Genomic DNA, 23,435 nt, shown 5'->3' on the forward strand with positions numbered 1-23,435 from the left:
TATTCCGAGGCACACGAAGCGCGGAAAAACGGAACTGAGCAACGGACCCTGCGCGTGGCCATTTATAGGCATGATGACGTCAGCGTTGATACAGTGGCTGTCGAGGAACACCTACTCGACGGACATCGACGCACAGCGCCCTCTACTGGGAAAAAATGATTTCGAGGCCAGCAAGCTGGAGATACAAATATCATAGATAAGGAATACGTCGGAGGACACAATCCCTTCGAAAGTGAGATACAGACTGACCTTGCCAACCCTCACATGATTCCAATTCCCTATGGAGACAAAGTGGACCACTTATATCACACCACCATTGTCCCACGCCCTGATCCCGAGAACTATGAGGAAGTATGAGTGGATGTGGAAGGGGATGGGGGATGAATCTATATGACATGCATGCCTAAAGAATAGGAGAAAGTCTGCGGTCAATTTGCAGGGCGTGGATACCAATAAAGGGAACCCCACCATATGAAGAGGCAGTAAAAAGGGAGAATGAGCACATGCCGGGGGGAGGGGGGGTGAGTTTGTTACTGTAGAACAAAAGAGGGGAATGTTGGGAAGGGAATGACCCCCTTCTACCACCATAGGCGCATTAGGGTGAGGCGAACTCCATTGGAAGATCTGTGATATACCAGGGGGAAGGGAATGTCCTAAGGGCCCCCACACGATCATGATATTATGCTAAATTTAGATGTTTAACACTAGAGCGCGCATAGAAGCAGATGCCATTTTGTAGACAGAATCGAAGCATGGTGCCTGCACGGCCATGCAATATTAATTGGTGTGTCACACATAGGGCGTGAGGCTGAAGGGGAAATCTGAAAAGGCCCAAGTGCTGATGAGAGGCCTGCGCTGCTAAACTTCCACAGAAACCCTCCTTTTTTTCTGAAACTGTTGCCAATATGTTTACCCTGAGAAGTAATGTGCCCTGCAGGGCCCTGAGACAGTGCTAGGCACCTGTGTTATCATAACCAGGTCAGAGCAAGCCTCCATCCCTCACCCAGCCAACTACGAGTTATAGCCCCTACAACTGCCCCAGTACCAAGACCCCTGAATTCCAAGGATACCAGGTGACCCCCGACCATAAATCAATCAGTGATAAAAGATCTAAGAGAATGGTCACCCTACTTTATTTTATAATGACATGATTTGTAATGCGAGGTACAGGGAGGGATAAATTACAGTTCCAAAGCGAGGGTGGAAGCCTTGGAAGCCGGAAGACGCGTCTGGGATGAGTGAAATGTGTGTGGGTCAGAGTTACCTCAAGAATTCCCCTGTACCAGCCTATGCTCGTGCCAAGTGCCCTGTATAAAGATAGAGTAGCACTGTTAGAACTTGTGTCTAAATGATACCTCTACCTTGGTTCCTTGGAGACGATGAGCCCAGCCAACCCCACATGATGGAAGATGGATGGACGGACGGGGCTAGGACCAATGGATTGGCATCTACTCTGAAGAAGGCTGACCATGTATAGGGTCGCATCAACCAGCCGCGTGGGTTTTTACTGTATATGAAGGACGCTGTGCCCCCTTTTAAGTTTCTGCTTGCACCCTTTTTGCCCAGAACGTTCCTGGGCAGGAGAGTCCTTTGCTGGCACACCTATTTTTGTAGAAATAAAACTGGTTATCCTTGCTAGAGTTTCTTGGGCCTTTTTCCCTAGTGGGTTGTGTTTTTTCTGGTGTCAGCGTTTAGGGGGCGTGCCCTCAGAGGTTTTGCTGGTGCAAGGTGGTCCATGGCCTTGATTATCCAAATGTTGAGTGTGTTTTCAGCTATGTCTGGGGTTGTTTCTGTTGGATCTGTGGCGCTGGCTAGGGACGTGTCTAGTAAGTTTGTTAAGGACACCAGGTCTAGGTTACACCTTTAATACAGTTATGCAGAATATGAAGATGGACACAGAATAGTAAGAGAATGAGCAAGCACCTTTCTGAACTCCCATGGTCATAGTGAAAGGTTAGCACAAATTTCCATTGCTCCCTTTTCAGATCCTTATGTTTAGGAAGGGGTACCTGGATAGAAACCATGACCTCCCACTTTATTGTTAATTTATAATGCGCTTAATACCAGCAAGTGGTTTTTAAGTGCGTGATCAGGATTTGTACCTGTGTTGCGCTGTGTTGCCTTGCTTTCAAGACAAACGCGTTGCCTCTCAGCTACCCTTCCTCCCCTTACCCACCCAAATGGATGTGTTACTTTCTAAAAAAAAAAACTATATTCTGAGGTATCTATTGATGCTTCTAGGAATTTAAACCCTAAGCAAGGGATGGCGACACCCCCACATGATGGAAGATAGATGGATGGACGGACGGGGCTGGACGGACGGGGCTTTCAGCCTTAAGGAGCTACTTGTGTTGTGCTCCTTTGAGATGTTGTGACCTCCATCAGGACGGTTACATGAAGGCGTCTCCGGTTAATGAACTCCAGTTCATTTCCTGGACAGAAAGTTTGAAGTGGTATTGTGTGAAGTCGTTCTCTATGTATGCTTCATTTATTAAGATAGTTCTGTTGTGGTACCCAAGTTCTAAAGGAGCAAAATTGCATGCTCTACTTGGCTCAATGTTCTCCCAGGCTTTATTGGTGGAAGTAAGTAAATCAAGTCAGAATGAATAACAGCACAGGTCCCTGACGCTATTCGTTAAATGAAGCAAATGTAGAGCACAATTTCCACACGATGCACGAATTTACACAAATCTTAAAATTAACTAATTTAGTTGATAGAGACCCACAGAGAGATGTTGTCTCATCCCTGTGTCTTTAATGCATGTTTGTCACAAATGTATGTAAGAATATATTTTGTATAAAAATGTTGTTGCAAAGTCATATTAATGTGACTTGTGACTCTCACAAGAAATGTGAAGGGTTTTGAATACATAACTAGTTTTGTAATCATAAAATAGCTAACAGAAGTAAATGTAATAATCCTACAAGACCCTGACGTATTGTCCTTTTGTACATTTTCAGATCTGTAAGTCGGAGTTTGTATGTAAAGACCAAGTACTGTCAGGCAATTTGGGCAGACTTAAAAATTGATAATTAACCCTATATATTTAACTTGCAATGGAGAAGGAATGCAGAGGAAAAGTGCAGTGTTTGGTGGATGATGTGGGCCACAACTGCTAGAAAGTCACAATGAAAGGGAATTAAATATTTTTAACGCTGTTCAATCCTGCAGGCTCATAGTGATTTTAATGCTGAATATGGAGTTAGATTGATAGATGTACAGGGTTGGACTTCGCTTGGTCAGGCAATAGGTATGATTTTCAAATGTAAAGATGCAAACAATGTATGTGCTGAGACGGTCAAGAAACAAGACTAAACAAATGGTGAACACCTTTATACAAAAAAAGTTCAACTTCTTCAGGTAACATTTGGAGCTGGGGGTTTTCACCTAGCAAGACTACTTAGGACAATGGATATATTCATTACCGAAGCCAGTGAAATCAGTCAAAACATTTAAAGAGAATATTATTTAATTCAATTGTTTTCAACTTCACACTGTTATAAAAGGAGGCAGGCAGACAGGAAAAAGGGAAATCAGTATGGAGAGGACGGAGCCAAAATGAGAATAAGCCAATAGGAAGCAAAACCAGAATTAAAGTAGGCGAGAACAGCGGGATCAAAACAGAATGGCCTGGACGGTTGGGGGCAGGTTGAAGCACTGTAGGGGCTGGGAGGGGTCATATCAGAAGAGGGAGGGAGTGAGAGAGGGCTATGATATGTTATGATATATGAAATGGGATTTATAACGCACCTATACACAAGTGTTTCAAGGCAGGAACAGGCCCGAAAATATGGAATGGTTCCGTGGGTAGAATGGACCAATGCCGGAATGGGAAAGTGAGCATGCTGAGAATGGACAATAAGGTAGAAGCCAAAAATAACATGGGTCAGGAGGGGATTTGGGCATAGACAGTGCATGGAAAGGATGAAGGAGAGAAAGGCTATTACAGAACACATTCTGTTTGAATTGTTCTCCAGACATTGCAGAGCAAAGTAGTGTGATGGCTTTTTAAAACACTGTAAAGATTGTGGCAAAACAGGAGAACTGTTTTTACTGAAAACACTGTGCTGAGCCACACGTTCCATTGTATCTGAGCACATCCTTATCTAGGTTTAAGGCTTCCACATTGCTCAGATTATAGTCAAGTAATGGGTTGTCACATTTCTTAACACCTTCAAGACAGGCAGCAGGCCTGGTCAGGTGTAAGCACAAGAAAATCAGAGAAGCACAGCATCAAGGGTAAAAAAAACAGACCCTTTCCATTAGCATGATGCAGCAGTTGTATAACAAACATACAAAGAAATGAGGCTACGTGTGCAGTCAAGAAACACAACACAGGGTGGCATGGCTCACAAACCGGCAACATGTTTGCAAAGAAACCAGGTAAAAATGGGCACACAAAGAAAGAAAGCCACGAGTGTAATCGGTCAGGACTCAGACTGTGGAAGTCTGAACAGTTTCAAGAGTAGCCCAACAACTTACACATTTATAAAAATGTCCATGAATCTGAAAATTAACTGCTCACACCTACCTCGTGGCCACGTCCACAGAATCCACATCATTGCCATAGATGAGTGGGTTGAACTCTGTAGAAGGTGTGGACTGGGGGTCATTCTGTGGCCTACTGTGGAGTAGCTGCAGATCCTGCCCCTCATGGAACTTCTCAAGATTCAAAATAGGCTGTGTGTTCAGGCTCATGCTGGCCAGAGCCTGAGAGGGGAAGAGACAACATTTCTCAGTACAACAAATCAGAGGCTGCTTTGCCCAGTCCCGCCCACTAGATGAAAAAAAGCAATGAAACCAATGGGAGGTGGAAAACATCCACCCACAAACTCCCTCATTCTTCATTAAGATAGAGCAAAGTCCCTATAATGTTATATCCCTAAAGGGCAGTCATAACCCCCCCCCCCCAATCTCCCCATTACATACATCACACCACAACACAAGCATACAAATCATCCTCACTCTTCCACTACCTGGGCAACCCAATGCCCTCTGAAATGTTCCCACTGTGCAGAAATAATATGGTTACTAATTATGGAATTTTTCTACATGGTTTTCAATCTTGAAATCCCAGACTTCCAGCTTGGTACACAAGAAAAATGAGAAAAGATATCAACCAGGTGGCTCCCAAGATATCAAGCATTGCAGTGAACAAGAACTGTAGAACATCACTGCAAAAGTCAGCAGTGTGTAATTATTGCTACCCACAGCCCCCCAAAATCGGGAACATTTCTAACAGTAAAATACACTTGAAAGTATGGTAGGAGAGAGATTGGTCATTAGGAAGAATAGTTTTAAAGAATCCAACCCAAACAACACTAAAACTAAGGGCTGGTTCCTGTTACAGTCGTCCAACAAAATAAAATACTACCTTTAATTTAAAAGAAATACAATTGTACTCAATGCCTTCCTTTGAGAATTCTTCAATCTCTAAAGCTTGCAATAGTAATTGAATATGATGCAACAGAGAATGACATCTGGCACCTGAGCGCAGTTAACGGTGGCTTTAAGAAGTAAGCATGTAAGACAAAGTTACAGCATTAGAAATGTGGAGAACTGAAACGAAAAACTAAAAGCTCTACCACTGGTTTGCTGAAGCTTAAATCTGAAGGAATTACTTTTAAGCAACATCTGAGAAGGTTGCTTTCCAATACACAGTACATTGGGGAAGTACCGGTTTTGTGACCGCTAAATATATTTAAAACTCCAAAAATTGATAAACCATTGTTTCACTTTCAGAAACTTGTCTATGCTAGTTGAATATTGGCGTACATTCTAAAAAGGCTCTCTAAAGCATTGCAAGCAAGAGGAGAATCAACAAAATCTTGGCCAGAAGCAGAACAGGCCTATGGTAATCTAAAGAGAAATGAAGGCTCAGTCAGCCCAAAAGTGTCTTTATGAAAAGAATTAAAGGTGGGTCACCTGACAAAGACTTAAGTTCACTAACCGGTCGAAGAGATCCTCCAGACCAAAATAGAGTTTTCAAAAGGCGGGAACTTCAAGTAATCTCAGTGAGGTGATCTATAAAACACTTTGAAAGTTATGTTTCCATGCCTCTTGAGAAACTGCTTGCATTGTGAAGATCACCCTGAAACTTCAGAAAACATGCAGTGGTGGGTGTGTAAAACGGTGTGGATACCAGATTTACCCACTCCTGTCCCCGCAAAGACTGATCAGAATTGGAGGGAAGAGCATGGCCATGTAGATTCACTTTCCTGCAATTTAACCAATGTCATTGTAATGAGGGTCTAGGTGGCTACCTTAACAGTCCTTGGGCAGTGTCGAGATCAATAGTGACATGAACCCCAGGCACAGCAAGAAAACCCAGTGTTCCTGTTTCATAAGGCTTTGCTGTGTTGTAACATTGGCTAGAAAACTGTTTGCTAGTTTAGGAAGGAAAGGTTGTTCAGGTGAACAGATGTCATTCGGCTATGGTAACTTGAAAGTCATGTCCAGTTTCACTTCCTTCTTCAAAAAACACTTGCTAACAGATAATCAAAGCGAGTTCCCATACTGGCACATTACCAACATGCTCCAATTCATTGATGCTGAGAAGGGCTTCCCATCGTGAAGATGTTGGTCAGACCCACAAAGGCGATTCAAAAGGGGTCCTGCAGCATATACACCACAGTCTCCAGAGCAGTCAGTCAAGAGAACCTCTCATGATTGAGTTAAACAGTAACAATGCAATATTGCCATAAGTCCCAAAAGGCTGAAACTGTAGCGCCCGAAATAGCAAGTTCTTGGAGGAATAGAAGGAGTAGTCAGAAGATGTCTTATGGAGAGAAAGCAAACCCAGTACAGCTGAAAGAAGATTAGGAAGGAATCTCGGTTGCTAACCAGTAAAAATGCCAGAATACAGAAGTAAAACTTCTCTTGCATCATATTGTTTTTTAATAAGCCAATCATTAAGCAACCTCCAAATATCCCTTTTTTCTGAAGTAGGCTCTACCATAGCCTTCTTGAAGAAGCTCGGATGAGAATGAAAGAACAGAAAATTGCCAATGCTATTGGACAACCAGGCTAACAAACAAATGTTCAGTAGGAAGGACCGAAATGGAAAACTCTGCTTCCTGTAGATTGAGCAACTAACCAGTCCAGAAGAGATGCAAAGGCTCCTACGACATTACCAAAATTGAAACTTTCTTGATGAAGGTACTTTGTTTTAGCAAAGAAAAGCTATCCGATAGTGGCCAATGCCTTATCTTCTTTGTAAAGAAGCAAATAACTCACAGAAACTGTAATTGTGTTTATTGAGAGTAATGCTTTGAAGGTGCATTTAAATAGTAGCTCACTCCCCTCAGACATCTGGACCTAAACTTACAGTGATTGTCAAAGAGAAGAATTTGGAGGACAGGAAGAGAATAAACTGTTGATTTGACCCCCAGGATATAGTTCTGCTTTAGTATGATGCACCATGACTGTATGAAATTCTCAATCCCCAACCGTGTACACAGGAGGGAGGCCCTGCCGTCTGAGTGGGGTGGTACCTGGTTGACATTGGCTATATTAGAAGTTGCCACTGCTAATGAGATACACCAAAAATGGCACGACTGACAATTTTCCGCACCATGAATCCAAAACCAAAAAGGAAAGCTCAAGGAATAGATCATAGTTGTTGGCACACACTTGAAGAAGCGCTCAACTCTAGGGAGCAGGCTGAAGCATTCAACTGTTTGAACCTCTCCAAGCTCTCTCCCGTACGAGATAGAAACAATGTGTGTCAAACAGTGTGCAAATTAACTTTAACTGAACATCTGATGTGTACCAGAAGCAGGTACATATATATATGAACTCAAACCCTATTGACATTTCAAAAGTATTTGTAGCATCCAGACTATCATTCTTTGACTAGAGCAAGTCAAATCTGTGTTTCACTATCTATTTTAGGGCTGCATACCTCTCCTCAGAGAGCTTGTCAGCAGCCCTAGGTGCATGTTAAAATGTCTCACTAATGCAAGCCTTCATCCAGAGGGAACCTGCCTTTACGAACTCCTAATTTTGAGGTGGAGGGTAGACACCCTGCAGTAGGTAAACTGAAACACAAAAGATTCTGTAATGATCTCTACCATAGCAAGGCAACAGCACAGGAGACAGAAGCATGATTTTCGTTTCCTAGGTTTGTGTTGCCAGGTGTTAGAAATCGAGCTCTGGAGACGAAATGCTGAAGGGGCAGTTGTTAGACCCTCTTCCCAAAAGAAAGATCCAGGATAGTATGTCAGATCTCCAATGGAAGGAGGGATGAAATTACTTACCGGGTCCAGCAGAGGGCACAAACCACTTAGTGATTGCCCAGTAGAGGCATGAAAACATTTTTGCTTTTGTACTTCAAAAGCCCAGGTAAAGCAAAGACACCACATTATACTCCTAATGTGCGTCTGTCATCTACATACTGCAGCTAGATTTGTTACCCTATTTTTAATTTATAGTGCAAACAGCGAGAAGAATCTTGCAAGAAAATAATTTATTTTTCCAAAAATCCCTTCATGCAAACTTTTTCCTGGTGACCCAAACCCTGGGGGGTGGAAAAAAGGAACACGCTCTCATTACAGCAGTATCTTTGGAAATGTACAGTGCCAATGGGCCATAGATTCTCTAGCACCGCCTGAAGGATTTATTTTTTATTTTTCAGTGTTCCCACTAGCCAACCTCCGGGATTCCAAGAGAGACGATTCTGTAGAGAAAGGTAGGCATTACAGCCAACATAAAACATCATCCTACTAGTCCTAGAGAATATACGCAGCCGCTCTCTCTCCCTCTAATCATACAAAAGAGCCCTCCACTACACACCACACACAGTAAGAATATGCAGCATCACAAGTCCCACCATACTCCACACAAAAACATCGTACACAGCACTTGCAGGCTACTTCGTACTGCAGAATCTAAACATACAACACATCCCTTGCATGTCACATTCTCAAAGATACTTTAAATAATAAAGCCAAAAGGGCCATTTGAAACCGCTTTTCCCCTACATTTCCTTTGATGTCACTGTAACATACGTAACACTCAAATGTCCCATTTCCACTGGACAATCATAAAACGCACCCTCCCAGCCTGTCTCACTGAGGCTAATACAAAGCTTCCTTTCCTGCACGAAATTCAGACCTCTATCCCATACATACACCCTTATGTAATGATAAAAATCCCTAATGGATATCCCAGCCTAAACTGGGTATTGCATATATACTCCTGCATTGGCGTCTCGGGAGGATAGCTCAGCGGCAACGTTCTCGCCCTGGAAGCAAGACGACACGGAGCAACACAGGTTCGATCACCGGGTCCGCGCTTAGAAACCTCTGGGTATTAAGCGTGTTATAAATAACCTATCATAGCATATCTACACCACAAGGCAACATTACACACTCACTCATACACAATCATATAGCACTCGAATGAATAAAACTTCACTACAACAAAACAATCCTGCACATTTCGCTCCACCTGCGTAACATGTTCTTTGATGAACACATACAGAATTATAAGAAATACATGCACAATGTGCTTCTGCACACGGACCGGTCACCCATAAACTTCTAATATGCCCACTAATCTAAAGAAATTCATACCAAACTCTACCACAGACAATTTATGAAAAAACGACATTCACCAATGTATCTCAAAGGCACTCCAAAAAGACACTCAACCAGACCCCTGTCTTTATTATACTGACAGGGCACATGTACAACAAGCCCACACCCTAATGCACCAATTCCCCAAAAGTCTGAAATGTTTTCGATTAACATGCAAACATTAAACGAACCAACTTGATTTTCGCAAGCAGGTACTCGTATGCTACCTGGAATGCTGTGCACTGTAATAAATGTGGGTTACACTTGAAGGCAGAACACACCTTTTATCGCTACACAGAACCTGGGGTGAAATCCAAAACTATAAAGAATATGTAGTGAGGAACACTCCAATGGTGCAAGAGGGTACACTTTAACCTTGAAGCATCCATTATCAAACACTGCAACCCAACGCTCCATCCTTTCATCTCTTGTAAACATCCAATTAAGAAACAACTCAAATTAAACAGCCAATTAAAAAGAAGCAAAAAGAAAGGCAGAACAGAGCAAACAAATGAGGAAAATAAATAAACCTGATTGTCGGATGCAAGCAGCTGCTGGGTGATGGCAGTCATACTGACCAGACACTGGAGGGAAGATGGAGATCACATGACAACACCAGCGGCCAACCAGAGACAACAGCACACGAGCACAGAGAGACAGATGAGGGGGAACACCCAGGACAAATGGGAAACAAAACAAAAATCGCATTAGTTACTGCATACACAATCCCTCTTCCCAAGCTGTGCACATTCTTACAATGTACTTCTTTGTGAAGCATCCCCAGGCTGTCTGTCCAACTTTCAACATTATCTAGCAGTACCCCCAAAGCTGTGCGCGTATGACATACGACCTTATCCTTCCGCACCCTAAAGCTTTGCCTTTTTAGCCCCCGAGCTCATCCATCAACACCCCAAGCTATGTCCAGTCCGGCCAATGATCCCACCTCCAGAACATAACCTGGACATGTCTGACTGTGACCTTGTCCGTTTGCACTGTAGCCTATGCATGTCTGACCTTTGGCCATGACTACAGACCCCTTGTGCAAATCCAATACCACCTTCTAAACACATTCTGCAAATTGGAAAATGTATCTACCACAGCACTTAGAAACCATTTTGAACCCAGTGAGAGCAGGTCTCCTCTGGGAAATTCATGAATACAACTTTAGCGTGTGTGCTGTGCCAGTTTGCTATGTAGCAGTCGACAGCTTAAAAATAAAAATAAATAAATACGGACAAAAAACCACATCGTTTTCATTATGTCACCCATTGCAGGAGTTTTCAGATACCTGCGTTCTCAATGCCCTTTCTGATTCTACTGCACTACATTAAGGTGGAATACGGCAATCTGATTCAATGCCACAGAATATCAGTGATAGAGTTCTTGCCTGAGGGGAAATGCAGATATTACTCCTCCTTCCAACTTCCTGTTATCTAAGGTCAGGACAGGACTTCTTCATTTGTGAGAAATCTTGCGTGTCCCAATTGAGCAGCCGTAGGCAGATCCCTCTACTACTTTTGTTTGTCAGGTGCAGTGCCTTACTGTAACCCTGGGCATGCTAGTTTGGTGACATTTGGCTATGCTTTTCCCTGAACCGAATTTCAGTGTGGCATCTAAAGAAACCTGTAACACCTTTATTGCTTATTTAACATTTTTGTAGAGCCTGGGGATCACAAAGCGCTTTATAGAGGCAGGGGAGAGGTGCAGGGAGACAGAAGAGAGGAATAGTTGGAATGGTGCCGGACGGACGATCTGAGCCAAGTGAGTTCTCTGAAAGGGACCTTCAGACATGAAGAGATCCTTCCAGGGCAGCAGAAGGGCTGCATTAGGACAGACAGCCCTACAGAGAAGGGGTGTCGGGCAGTTTTACTCGCTATCAATAGGCAAATACTCCCCAAAAATAAAAATACTCCCAACAAAAGAATAGGAAACAGACGTAGAACCATGAACCCCTGCTTACACCCTCCCCAAACACACACCCCACACACCCCAACCCTCCCAGCTCGCACCCCCCCCCCATTGATGTGTTTGCACATAGTAGCACAGGAAGAAATTACTATTATTACTGCCTTATTGGAATAAGTAAACATGCATCTTGATGCACATTAATAACTAGGTGCAAAGAAATACTTTTTACAAAACTTGGACTTGCATCTCGACTCCTTAAAACATGTTACTCCCAACTTTAAAAAATAGGGATTAAAATACCCCCTGCCCTCCAAATCTTATCTGCAGCACCGAGGCCATGGCAAGGAGTCAGCAATATAGAGTCTGAGGTCTCAAAGTCAAAGGGAGTCCAATGGGTGAGGTATGAGGTGGAGCCCGAGGATAGGGGTTGGCCAGTATGCCAAACCTATGGTGTGAGGGGCGTAGGGGAATACGTGTTTTTTAGGAGAATGCTGAAGTTGCGGAGGCATGGCACTGCTATGAGTTGGCTGGGGAGAGCCTTGCACAGGTGGAGAGCCCAGCGTGAGAACACACTGTTGGTCTGGGAGAGACTGCATGGAGATATGTGAAGGAGATAGGTATTGTATTTTCGGGGGGAGTGTGTGGCGGTGAGACGGAGTGGGGGAAGTGAGCGATTTACGATGGCTTTGTAGTCCAGGCTTGTATCCCAAGTAGACACCTTTGAACTGGATCATTTGCTAGATGGAGAGCCAGTGAAGGAATGCTAGCACAGGAGTTATAGGTGTGCATAGGGAATCCGAGGCTCAGTCCAGCCGCTACCTTTTGGATGTGTTGCAGGGGCTGGAGAGTAGAATCGGGGAGTCCCAGGAGGACAAAGTTTCAATAGTCCAGCCTGGAGAGGTGGGATATGGCAACTGCCGAAGTCGCTGTGTGGAGGTATGGGTTTAAGGCATCTAAGGAGATGGAGTTGGAAAGTACAGGTCTTGACATGATGTGCAACATGCAGCCTGAGAGAGTAGGGTGCAGTGTGAAGGAGATGTTTGGAGACTGGTGTTGGAGTGCTTCCTAGTGAAAGTGCTTGTTCCCAGCTGGAGTATTCCAGGCAGTGGTTGGCTCGGTGGATGAGGAGATATTCAGTCATGGTGGGGTCCAGTTTCAGGAAGTGGGATGCCATCATGTTGGAGATCTGAGAGTTGCAGTTGGAGAGAGCGGGAAGGTCTTTCAGAGCGGAGGACACAGGTAGAGTTGTGCATGGTCTGCGTGCAGGTGGAAAGTGACTCTTGGTTGGAGACGGTGTGTCCCAGAGACTCCACGTAGAGGAAGAGTGAGGTGAGAAAGGAGCCTGGTAGGACACCACAGGTGACTGTGATGGGGGTAGAGCACACACAGTGCAGAGATACAAAGTGTTGTCTTGCAGAAAACACATACTTTTTTAGTACAGTTTTTCAGTGGACTACAGAGCCAGTGAGTCCCATTCGGTTGGCAAGGATGTTGAAGAGTCTGTGGTGGCCATGTGTGTCAAAGGCTGCAGAGAGGTTGAGTAGTACAAGGATTCAATCTAAACCTTAGAGCCATCAGATCTTTGTTTTCGCTTTGTCACCCCGAGTGGGACGGGTATGCCCAGACGTGGGTCCCATGCCTGCTGGGCTTAGAGACCCAAGCTACTCCTCACTGATGAGAACCAACAAGGCCGAAACATGTCAGGGGATGTTTGCAGTCTCGTCCAGAAGGGAGGCAACCTAGCAGTTCGGGCTGGTCTGCCCCTTTTGGGGTGGGACCAAGCCTGATTTGCATATGGTCTTTCCCCTTCTGTAATGGCTTGGCAGGCGAAGAACGATGGTCTGGAGTGCTGCCCAGAGCAATGCCAGAGGTTAAGATCCATTCTAAACCTCACAGCCATCACGTCTCTGATTTTCAGTAGCACAAGGAGGTCTTGTGTGCCTTAGTCTGTGGAGGGGATGACGTCAAAGAGGATGGTCCAAGGATAAGCAAGATTGGTGTGTACTGGACGATTCTTGGTTGTGATGATTTTCTGTAGGAGGGTTCAGATGTGGCATTCCATGAAGCAAGATGGGTAAGCCAAGAAAGCAGTGGGTTGGTAGTGGTCAGAGAATGAGGGGGTCTACGATCGGTTTCTTAACGAAGGGGGTGATCTGCCCAACATTCAAGAACTGTGGGATGGTGTCCTATGAAACTGGAGGGGCAAAGGGTTCAACTACCTCTCCAACATGGAGGAACTTCGAAACTTACAAGAAACCAACATTTGGAGGTACCCATTTTCTAAACCATTCGGTGGGCCTTAGTCTTTTGGCTTTAGAGATTTTCCCAGGAATGCTCGAGAGCATTCATGAAGATAACACCAGCTTGAAGTCACAATGATTGTGCAGGGAACTTCGACACAAAATACTGTTCCAATTCGATATGTGACCACTGACGAGCGTCATGGAATCCGGTTGATCGCTATATCTCGCTACACTCACATGGAGGTCATGCAGGAGACCATAATGAAGTACACCCAGCACACTCGGAAACAAAGAAGAGACATATTGCCCCTAATTCCAAGTAATACAGACCACCGCAAAGAGATTCCATCCAGTATCTGTCGGATCACATTGTTAACTGGTTTCAGGAATAGTTTTAATACACAGGCCTTTCAGAAAGAGCCAAAGGCATAGATGCCAGACAGCGAAGGTGTCTGCAGGTCTTGCAGTGTTATACATTTTACTTTCTTAAGAAGGGGCCTTTTAGAAGGCAGTTTTTAGACATGTTTTCTATTTAGCCTCCTTCATTTCAATAGTTTTTTCTAGGATTCTGCATGGTTATTTTAAATGGCTTTTAACTAATATGTTATTCAGTTAATACATTCTTCTGTTGAATTCTTGTTTCCCATCATGTTACTTTATTCAAGAGAATGGTCTTAATCAGTAAGCCACAATTCTTGAAAGACCAGCACTGTGCTCGGGATGCTACCACAAGAACTGTGACCATATCCTGCAGCACCTGGGACTATACCAATCAGTCCAAGAGAAACTAAAATACAGCACTGCAGTGCAGAGTCCCTTCTCGATGTACCTTTTGCGACCTGAAACTTTATCCTGAGCAAAATTAAGTGCAAAACACATTGATTCTTTAATTAAGTCCCCAACTGTATTCTAGAGACATCTAGTGGGATAGCCAAGATGACTAGGGACCTCCCAAAGCTAGTGGATGATGGATGGGAGGCAGGGAGGGGGTTGGGTAAAATCCCCTGGTCAACCTCACTTTGCCCCCTTTCCTTGGACGAAGAAAGTCACATGTCACTTAAAAATATTATTGCCCTTATAAAGCTCTTACCAAATGAGCCAGAATCTTGCCCTCCTAGAAGTTACACCAACAACTCAAACATTGATAACATTCACTGTGGATCCTGCTGCAAATGAGGCTAGCACAGATGCATAAACTCAAAATGGCAGGCGAGTTTATGTGAGGATCTCACTTGGCAATATAGGCTACATCTGATGGATCAGAGACATCTTACAATAATCAATCACACACTGGTATTAATTCTGACATGATGCCCACCCCAGGGGAACGCCTCTAGAGTATATAGGTAAGTCTGGATTTAGTTGGCGAGTCGCGCAGGGCCGGCAAAGTAACTATAGTTCGGTATTAATTTAAGTGTTATCATCCACCAATGATACTGTTCAATTGTCTCATGAATTCATCCAAAGAAAGAACCATTTATCATAAACATGGTTTATTCGAATTCTGAAGGCAATGCCTACTTGCAGCCGACACGTGTTTCGACCATAGGTGATCTTCAAGGCATGGAGGATATGCTTTGGTTCTCCTCCGTTTGTAAAGTAGTTCTTCAACAAGAGTATTGTGACTATTGTCTGCGATCTTTTCTTCGAATTCGAATACATGCAGGATCTCTTATATAGACCTTAATAGGTTCCTTATCCTGTAAATGGGAAGGTTCCCGGCACCTCACGATTTAGGCTATTAAGGTCTATATAAGAGATCCCGCATATATCCGAATTCATAGAAGAAAAGATAGACAATAGTCCACAATACTATGGTCGAAACACGTGTCGGCTGCAAGCAGGCATTGCCTTCAGAATACGAAATTTATGATAAATGGTTCTGTCTTTCTATGAATTCATGAGACAATTGAACAGTATCATTGGTGGATGATGACACAAATTAATACCGAACTATAGTTACTTTGCCGGCCCAGTGCCACTCACCAACTAAATACAGACTTACCTATATCATTTGGAGGCCTGGGGTGGAGCCTCCTTGTATTGGTGACACAGTGGGCAACAATTCATATATCTTTCATATGCTTTTGAGAGACAGAGTGCACCCATCAGTGACTCTACCCTACACAGTCTTAACCTATCCAGAGTATATTTTGTAGTTCCAGGAAGGGGAGGTGTGGACGGTGGAAATGTTGGCAGTTCAGAAGGCTGTAGGAAGGAGTTAGGAGCGTAACAGAAAAGAGTGGAGGAGGATGGAGACAAGGGGATTGAGCGGGCAGCAGGAGGTGGTAAGAGGGAAACAGCAGGAGGTGGTATGATGGAAACAGCAGGACGACGTAAGAGAGCCAGGTGGGCAGGAAGGTGAAATCCACAGGTGGGCAGGAGGGAGAAATACAGAGGTTGTTGAAGGTAAAGAAAGAGCACCAACGGCAAGCAGGGTGTAAACCAGCAGGAAGAAACACAAGAGCACGATTAGCCCAAGGCAGGGGTTAGGGATGAGACCCTTATCAGAAGGAGTTAAAGCCACAGTGGGAGAAGGAACAAGCACATGGCTTAGCCTCTAGGAGAACCTGGACCAGAGCTAGAGTAGCGTTTTTGTTTAAATGAAAGAAGTCAAGACCATAGGAAAGGGAGGTGACGAGGCCCTGCTTTTCCATCTATGGAAATTGGGCCAAGCAAGCTAATTTACCTGTGTCCTTAAGTAGAAGAGGATCTAGTGTTATACATGAAGCCTGTGGCGGAGGCACAAAGGCATTCCAGGATCAGTTTCAACTCATGAGGTCAGACTTAAACCATGCCCTAGCGGAAATTAAGCAGGAGGTGGGGGCAGCTAGGGGAAAGGACGCACGGACTACAAGAAGTCAGCGAGGAAACCACAGCCAACAGGAAAGCAATTGAGCAGCTGAACCTGGCCACACTGAATTTAGAGAGGCAAATGGAGGACAAGGAAAACAGATCCAAGAGGATTAACATAAGAATAAAAAACCTGCCCGAAACAGTAGTGGACAAGGACTTGTAAAGAGTCAAGAAAGTCTTTGCGGGCATACTGGGGGGGAAGCGAGCCCGGAGGCAATTGAACTGGACAGAATCCACAGAACTAGGTGTAAATCGCAGGGGGCAGGCCAAGCGATGTCCTGGCAGCCTTTTCACACTACTCCCAGAATGAGGCGGTTCTACGAGCAGCAATGACGAAAGGGCCCGTACAGTACCAGGAAACAGAGATCTCCCTGTTTCATGGTGGGAGTGGGAGTGTGGGGGGGTGGGAAGGGCATAGAAGAGTAGGGAAAGAGGTGGGGATTGGCCCGGAATGGGGGTGTGGGATGTGTGGGCTTGGGATCAATGGGGGTTGGGTACCAAGTAGACCTAGTAGAGGGCGGATGGGAGGTGCACGAACTGGGAAGGGAGGTGGTAGTGAATTGTGGGACGAGGAACACCAGAGAGGGGAGGTGGGGAGCAACACATTACAGACAAGTCTTTACAGGGGGGAGAGGTAGAGGCAGGATGGGTGGACATAACCCTCCAAGTGCGCCATGCATTGGGGTTGCTAGAGGGCATGCAGACAACACGGCCGCGTCTATGTGAGCTCCTGATCAACCCACGGAGAGGGGCGGCCGCAACACCGGCCATCGGGGACTAGATTAGCCCAGAACCCGGTGAAACATTGCTGGGGTGGGCACCACCGAGCAGCCCAATTTTGGTACACAGCAGGGCGCTGGGGGGACCTGCACTGAGAAAGTGGAGTGGCACGCACTGGAGGTCGGAGTCGGTGGCCAGACGCCAGCTCTGTATCACAGCCAGAGTACCGCCCAGTTAACGCGCACTGAGGCCAGCACAGCACCCGAGGAAAACTTGAGCTCGACAGGGGAGCGGAATCAAAGAGGCCGGATCCTGGGAGCAGGATGCCCGATAACCTTTCGGGACCAGGGCAGAGTGGCAGACCTCAGCGTGTGATCGCTGCCTTGAGAGAAAGCCTGCACCTCGAACAGGAGCGGGACTGAGCAGAGTGAGAGGGAGGGAGGCACCAAACCATAGACCCCTGAAACTCAGCGACGGACCTGTGTGCCAACATCACGGTGAGTCTGCTGCCCCACTGAGAGCCTGGGAAGCAGGTTTGGTAAGGGTATAGGGGGGGGTGAGCTGCACCAGAAATACAGAGCCGGCTGGAGGGAACTAGGCAGAACGAGAGGACGAGTCTCCCTCTGAGCCTCCGGAGAGCAGCGCTGTATGAGGGGCCAGGCACCCGGCTCCTGCCTGGCTGGTGGAAGCAGTCTGGACATTCCAGAACCAGCGGGAGCAACACCAAGCCCCCGGAACCCAACCACTACACACAGCACAGCAACAACAATTTGTGGCTCCCCGGGGCTGAAAGCTGACAGTACTGGACAGAAGAAGCTGTGCTTGGCAAATTCACCCATAACGCAGCCTAAGTCTATCTGAATCCCATAGGCTGAGTAGTGTGGGTTCACTTTGCTTCTCTTACCAAATCCCTACCTAAGTAATAAATCACAGACAACTTATGTGTATGGAAAAGTTGTAGGCCGTAGGCATTGTATTTTCTTACAGAAAATACAACACAACAAAATAAATACACTGCCATATGCTTTTGGGCACCTTGTGTCCAGTCCCGAAGTTGCCCAAGGCTCCTCCTGAGTCCTTGTTATCCCTGGGCCTTCGTTCCTGAGCACATGCCGCCTACGACATGTCTTGGACCGTGTACCGAAAGAGTACTCAGCGTTCCTTCTTCTGCCTGCTCCTTCTTTTCTTGGACCGTGTACCGAAAGAGTACTCAGCGTTCTCACTTCTGCTTGCTCCTTTTTTGGACCGTGTACCGAGAGAGTACTCGGCGTACCGGCTCCTGCCTGCACCCCTCTTCTTCTGTTATTATTGTAGGGTGGGCTGGGTGGCAAACGTTTTTCCTTCCCCTTATCCAGGCACTAAGAGCCTACCCGAGATAGGTGAGCTCTTACCTGGTTTGTGCCGCCTCTCCTTTTCCTGGCTTACTTATACACCCCCAGCCTTTTGTTCCTTCTTGGGGGCGGCCGGGTTACCCCCCTGACACCTTACTGTTATATTTCGCACCTTACCAGGTGCTGTTTCCTGCCCTTCCTGGGTTTTTGTTTCTTGTGGCGCCGTTCGGACGCCCCTTCCTACGCTTTTGTGCCGTTTTCCCCCACCCCGCGCCTAAACTCCCAGACCCTCTATCATCCCGCATTTCATGCGGCCCGGGGCCTGGGTCATAGGCTGAGTAGTGTGGGTTCACTTTGCTTCTCTTACCAGATCCCTACCTAAGTAATAAATCACAGACAACTTATGTGCATGGAAAAGTTGTAGGCCGTAGGCATTTTATTTTCTTACAGAAAATACAACACAACAAAATAAATACACTGCCATATGCTTTTGGGCACCTTGTGTCCAGTCCCGAAGTTGCCCAAGGCTCCTCCTGAGTCCTTGTTATCCCTGGGCCTTCGTTCCTGGGCACATGCCGCCACACCTGAGCGGGTGTTCCTCACACCCGCTCAGGTCCCCCCCAAAAGCACCCTACCTACAGCCCCGTTCTTGGAGTGCCCTAAAAATGTTGTCGGAAAAAACCCCCATCCCTTTCCTCGATAGGTGTACCCCATCCTGGTGAAACATGTCCGGATTGTTCCGGTGTAAGCCATGTTTCATGAAATGCAGCCCTGTGCTCTTGCAGTACTTTTCTACTGATTTATTTAGTTTCTTTCTGGCTATTTCAATTGCGTGCCTCTTCTGTGCCCCATACCAGACCCTTCTTGGTATTATTTCTGACATGTAAATCTCAGTTTCCCACCAACTGCGGGCTATGCTATGCAGCGACTCGCAAATGTTCCTCTGTAATTTACCCCTATTTGTGCTCACCAGGTCGTTCCCTCCGAGGTGTATAACCAGGTACTCGGGGTGGGTCCCTGCAACCTATCGGGTCCGACAGCCTGTCGTGAATGTCCTCCCAGTGCATCCCCGGGAGGCCTCGCCAGGATGTAATCGCTGCCGTCCCTATGCATTAATAGCTGCCCGTCGACCTCTGGTCGGGGGTCTAGGAATTCTTGTGTGATGCATCTGGGACAGTGGTCCTTCTCTCTCATGCAATTTAGGTCTATTGTTCTCCCCCGTTTGGTCTGTTTTAGCTTTCTTTAGCATTATAGACATCCCCTTGTCTCCCATACTAACATCCCTCCTTGGCAGGCCGTCTCTTGCCACCGTATTACTGGCCACCGGCTCCCCTACCCTGAAAGCCCCGTAATATGCCAGCACAAAGTGCTGCCCTGAACTGCGCGGTTTCGCCCGTGCTGCTACATGTATCTCGTAATACTTTTAACAGAATTATCAATTTCCCAAAGCTCACCGGCCTTCTGTTACCTGGTTTCTTCCCCTCTAATTTAGCCCATCCTCTCATAGCATATTTTATTCTAGCGCTGTCGGTTGGGTTCCGTATGCCCGACACTTTTGTGGTATCTGCCACCGCCGCTAGGTGCGCAGCCGCCCAGCTTTTCTTTTTCCTTTTGGCAAATGCCCCTTCGAGAAATTCACACATTTTTTCAATTGCAATTTTTTCACCTCTTTTACACCTGTTTCCACCAACACATCTTTTATCACTTTTCTTTTTTCCTTTGGCAAATGCCCCTTCGAGAAATTCATGCATTTTTTCCAATTGCAATTTTTTTCCACCTCTTTTACACCTGTTCCCACCAACACATCTTTTACATGCTTTTTGCGCTGCTTACACGTCTTGTACGTTAGGGCGTTCCTGGTCAGTTTGTCAATGACCCGTTCCTTTCTCCGTTCTTTTCCCACTTCTTTTGAGTCGACCTTGTGGCCAACCGTGCTTTTCCTTCCAGTGCCTCCAACGGGACCCATGCCTTCCGCGGCGTAGGCGTTCTTTCCTTGTCGGCGTCCGGCCTCAGCTCCCTGAATTTTCCCCACTGAAAGCGAGAGATTGCCTCATCCAACACGTTTGCTTCCCCAGCGATGTGCCTCGCCCTTATGCATGTATTCATTTTTAGGCTTTCTAGGGTGATTGCCCGCATTCATTCCAACACTACTATGCGTGACACACTTCCTTTATTTAACATGTGCACCATCGCCATGTTATCCGACCATACTGCCAACTCCTTGCTTCCTAGCTCTTCGCCCCCTGCGCATAACGCGACTGGGAAGAGCTCCAGCAGCGTTATGTTTTTTGTCCATTCCGCCACCTGCCACGTTTTCGGCCACCTGCCTGCACCCCACTGTTCCCTCAGTATTGCTCCAAAACCAAGGCCACCTGCTGCATCGGTCAACAACACCCTTTTCCCTTCCTCATTTCCCGGTGAGTGCCATATCACTGACCCTTTGAAGTACTTCAGAAATTCTGCCCACCCTTCCAAGTCTCTCTTGCTTCCTCCCCCTCGCCAGACTCTGTGGTGCCCCATTGTATCCCTTCTTGTTTTCAGCTCAATGCTTCTCTGGAACACCTTCCCCTGTGTTATGACTCTTCCTGCAAAGTTCAGCTTTCCTACCAGCGCTTGCAATTCTCTCACCGTCCCTTTGTTTCTTCCCTGTAGTTCCTTTATTGTCTTCAGCAGATCTGTCACCTTGCCATCCGGGATCCGGCACACTCCCCTGCTTGAGTCAATTTCTATTCCTAGGAATTGGGTAACTTGCGTTGGGCCCATTGTTTTATCCCCTGCCAGTGGAAAACCCCACTCGCTTGTTATTTCCACAAATGTATCCAAGGTTGCCTTGCATAGCTTTGAACCTTTGGGCCCTACAAATAAAAGGTCGTCCAGGTAATGTACCATCATGGCCTCCCTCATCTCTTCTGTGACTGCCCCCTGCGAAAATTGACTTACCCTCAAAATATGTACCTGAGATGGCGCACCCCATCAGGAGACATTTGTCGATGAAGCATTCCCCCTCCCAATGCATGCATAACCATCTTTGAGCTCTGCTGTTGACTGGCAACAGGCGGAATTCAGATTTAATGTCTGCTTTCGCCATCCAAGCCCCTTTTCCTGTTTTTCTGACCAGTTCTACTGCCTCCTCGAAGTCTGAATATGATACCGTTGCATCGCTCCGGGCAATGCCATCGTTCCCCGAGGCACCCCGGGGGGTAGGATAGGTGGTGTATCAACCTGTATTCCCCTTCGGGCCTCCACCCTCTCCAGTTCTACCTCTTTCCGGATCTTACTGGTCACTATATCTCTGTTCTCGGTTGCCGACTTCAGGTTTCTAGGAATGTCTTGCGCTCCCTGCCCGGTAAACGGGATGTTAAAATCTTCTCTAAAGCCTTGTCTGATCTGCCGTTTCTTGGTCTGGGTATTTCTGGAGCCACCCTTCCATCCTCTCAATTTTTACTGGAGTGGCCCCCTTCCCGCCCCGGTTCTTATTTCCGCGTCTCATCGCTTCTGCCGCTTGGAGCTGCAGCCCTTGTGCGAGCTGCTGTGGTCACCCTTCCATCTCAGGCACTTGTGGCTGAACTTGTACTTCCATCCCCAGCTACAGGGTACCCCCTTCTCAAACTTCCGACATTGTCCTGGTTCTGCTTGTGCTGTTCCCATGCTCCCGCTGCCCCCCCCGTGCATTGTTGGGGGCAGGTTGCTCTCCCACCCTCTCTGTGACCCAGAATTTCTGCTCCAAAAAATCTGGTCTCTATTTCTGTCATAGCTGGATTCGTACCTTCTGCTATTGTATCTGTAAACCGCTTTGTACTCATTCTGCCCATATTGCCTTCTCTGCTGCCCTCCTGCGCTTCGCTCCTTGGAATCCCATTTCTCCTTCAGCACATTAAATATGTAGAGATTAAAATGTTCTTCACCCATTCATTTTCGTCCTCCTTAATGTCCTCTAGAGCCACATTCATCCCCCTCTTTTGACAATCTAATAATGTGAAAATCTTGATCAATTCCTTCCTCCATATTTTCTCCTTTACCTTGTCATTTATATACCAAGCCATTGCCTTCCTTGACCTGCCCTGTGCATCTTTACCCATGGTTGGCCTGCCATATTTCGTCATGAGTGGCCCCCCTAATTCTGTCGCGGCCACCGTCTGTGCTGCCCACGGGGTTGGGTCCCCTGACACTGTTGCCGCTGGTGCCCCCGTTGGCCCCCCCGGTTGTGGGTTGGGTCCTTGCGGTGCTCCCCCTGTGTTTGGCCCTACTGGTGCACCTTGTGGTGCCGGGACTATTGATGTCCCTTGTGGCGCCGGGACTACTGGTGCCCCTTGTGGCGCTGGGACCGGGGTTTCCCTGGGTTCTGCCCCAGCCCCCCCGCCCCTCTCTGTTTCTCCGTGTTCACCACTCCTGTCCATTTCACCCAGGCCCTTAAATGATCCCTTTCTTCGTCATCACTGCTTACTTCAGTTGAGAACTCCCCTGCGGCTCCTCCCTGGATCCTTTCTCCCTTCCGCTCTTCTTGCCATTGGTTCTGGGCGACTTACCCGAAACCGTGACGCAAATTTTTAATATCTTTATGATTTTATTCCCCACATTATTATTCACGGTACCTTTGTTTTTTCCTTTTTTTCTTCCTCTTGGTAGGTGCCTCCGTCTGTTCCTCCGATTTCTCCGACTCCACTCTCCTCTTCTGTCCCTTTTTGCTCTTCTTTCCGCCATCCTTCTCGTCTGAATTCTGTCAGCCACGCCTTCCTGCTCCTTCGCACCGTGCGTCCTCTGTCTCTCCTGGTCTTCTAATCCCGACTTTCTCGTCTCG

At 46.5% G+C, this 23,435-nt stretch overlaps 1 protein-coding gene across 42 annotated transcripts in view; it reads right to left on the reverse strand.

The window, feature by feature from the left end:
• Window positions 1-23,435, reverse strand: part of MADD (MAP kinase activating death domain) — a 2,081,072-nt gene that overhangs the window by 1,598,744 nt on the left and 458,893 nt on the right. For 25 of the 42 annotated variants that reach the window (XM_069623148.1, XM_069623141.1, XM_069623135.1 and 22 more), the window contains 2 exons: window positions 10,110-10,163; window positions 4,533-4,711 (listed from right to left, as the gene is read on the reverse strand). In XM_069623148.1, the coding sequence (XP_069479249.1) occupies window positions 4,533-4,711; window positions 10,110-10,163 (233 nt within the window). The remainder of the gene's footprint in view (window positions 1-4,532; window positions 4,712-10,109; window positions 10,164-23,435) is intronic. The other 17 variants (XM_069623145.1, XM_069623139.1, XM_069623144.1 and 14 more) reach the window with 1 other exon arrangement.

The sequence above is a fragment of the Ambystoma mexicanum genome, chromosome 11 (assembly GCF_040938575.1).
Source record: "Ambystoma mexicanum isolate Mex_15411 chromosome 11, UKY_AmexF1_1, whole genome shotgun sequence".
Taxonomy (NCBI): Eukaryota; Metazoa; Chordata; class Amphibia; order Caudata; family Ambystomatidae; genus Ambystoma; species Ambystoma mexicanum.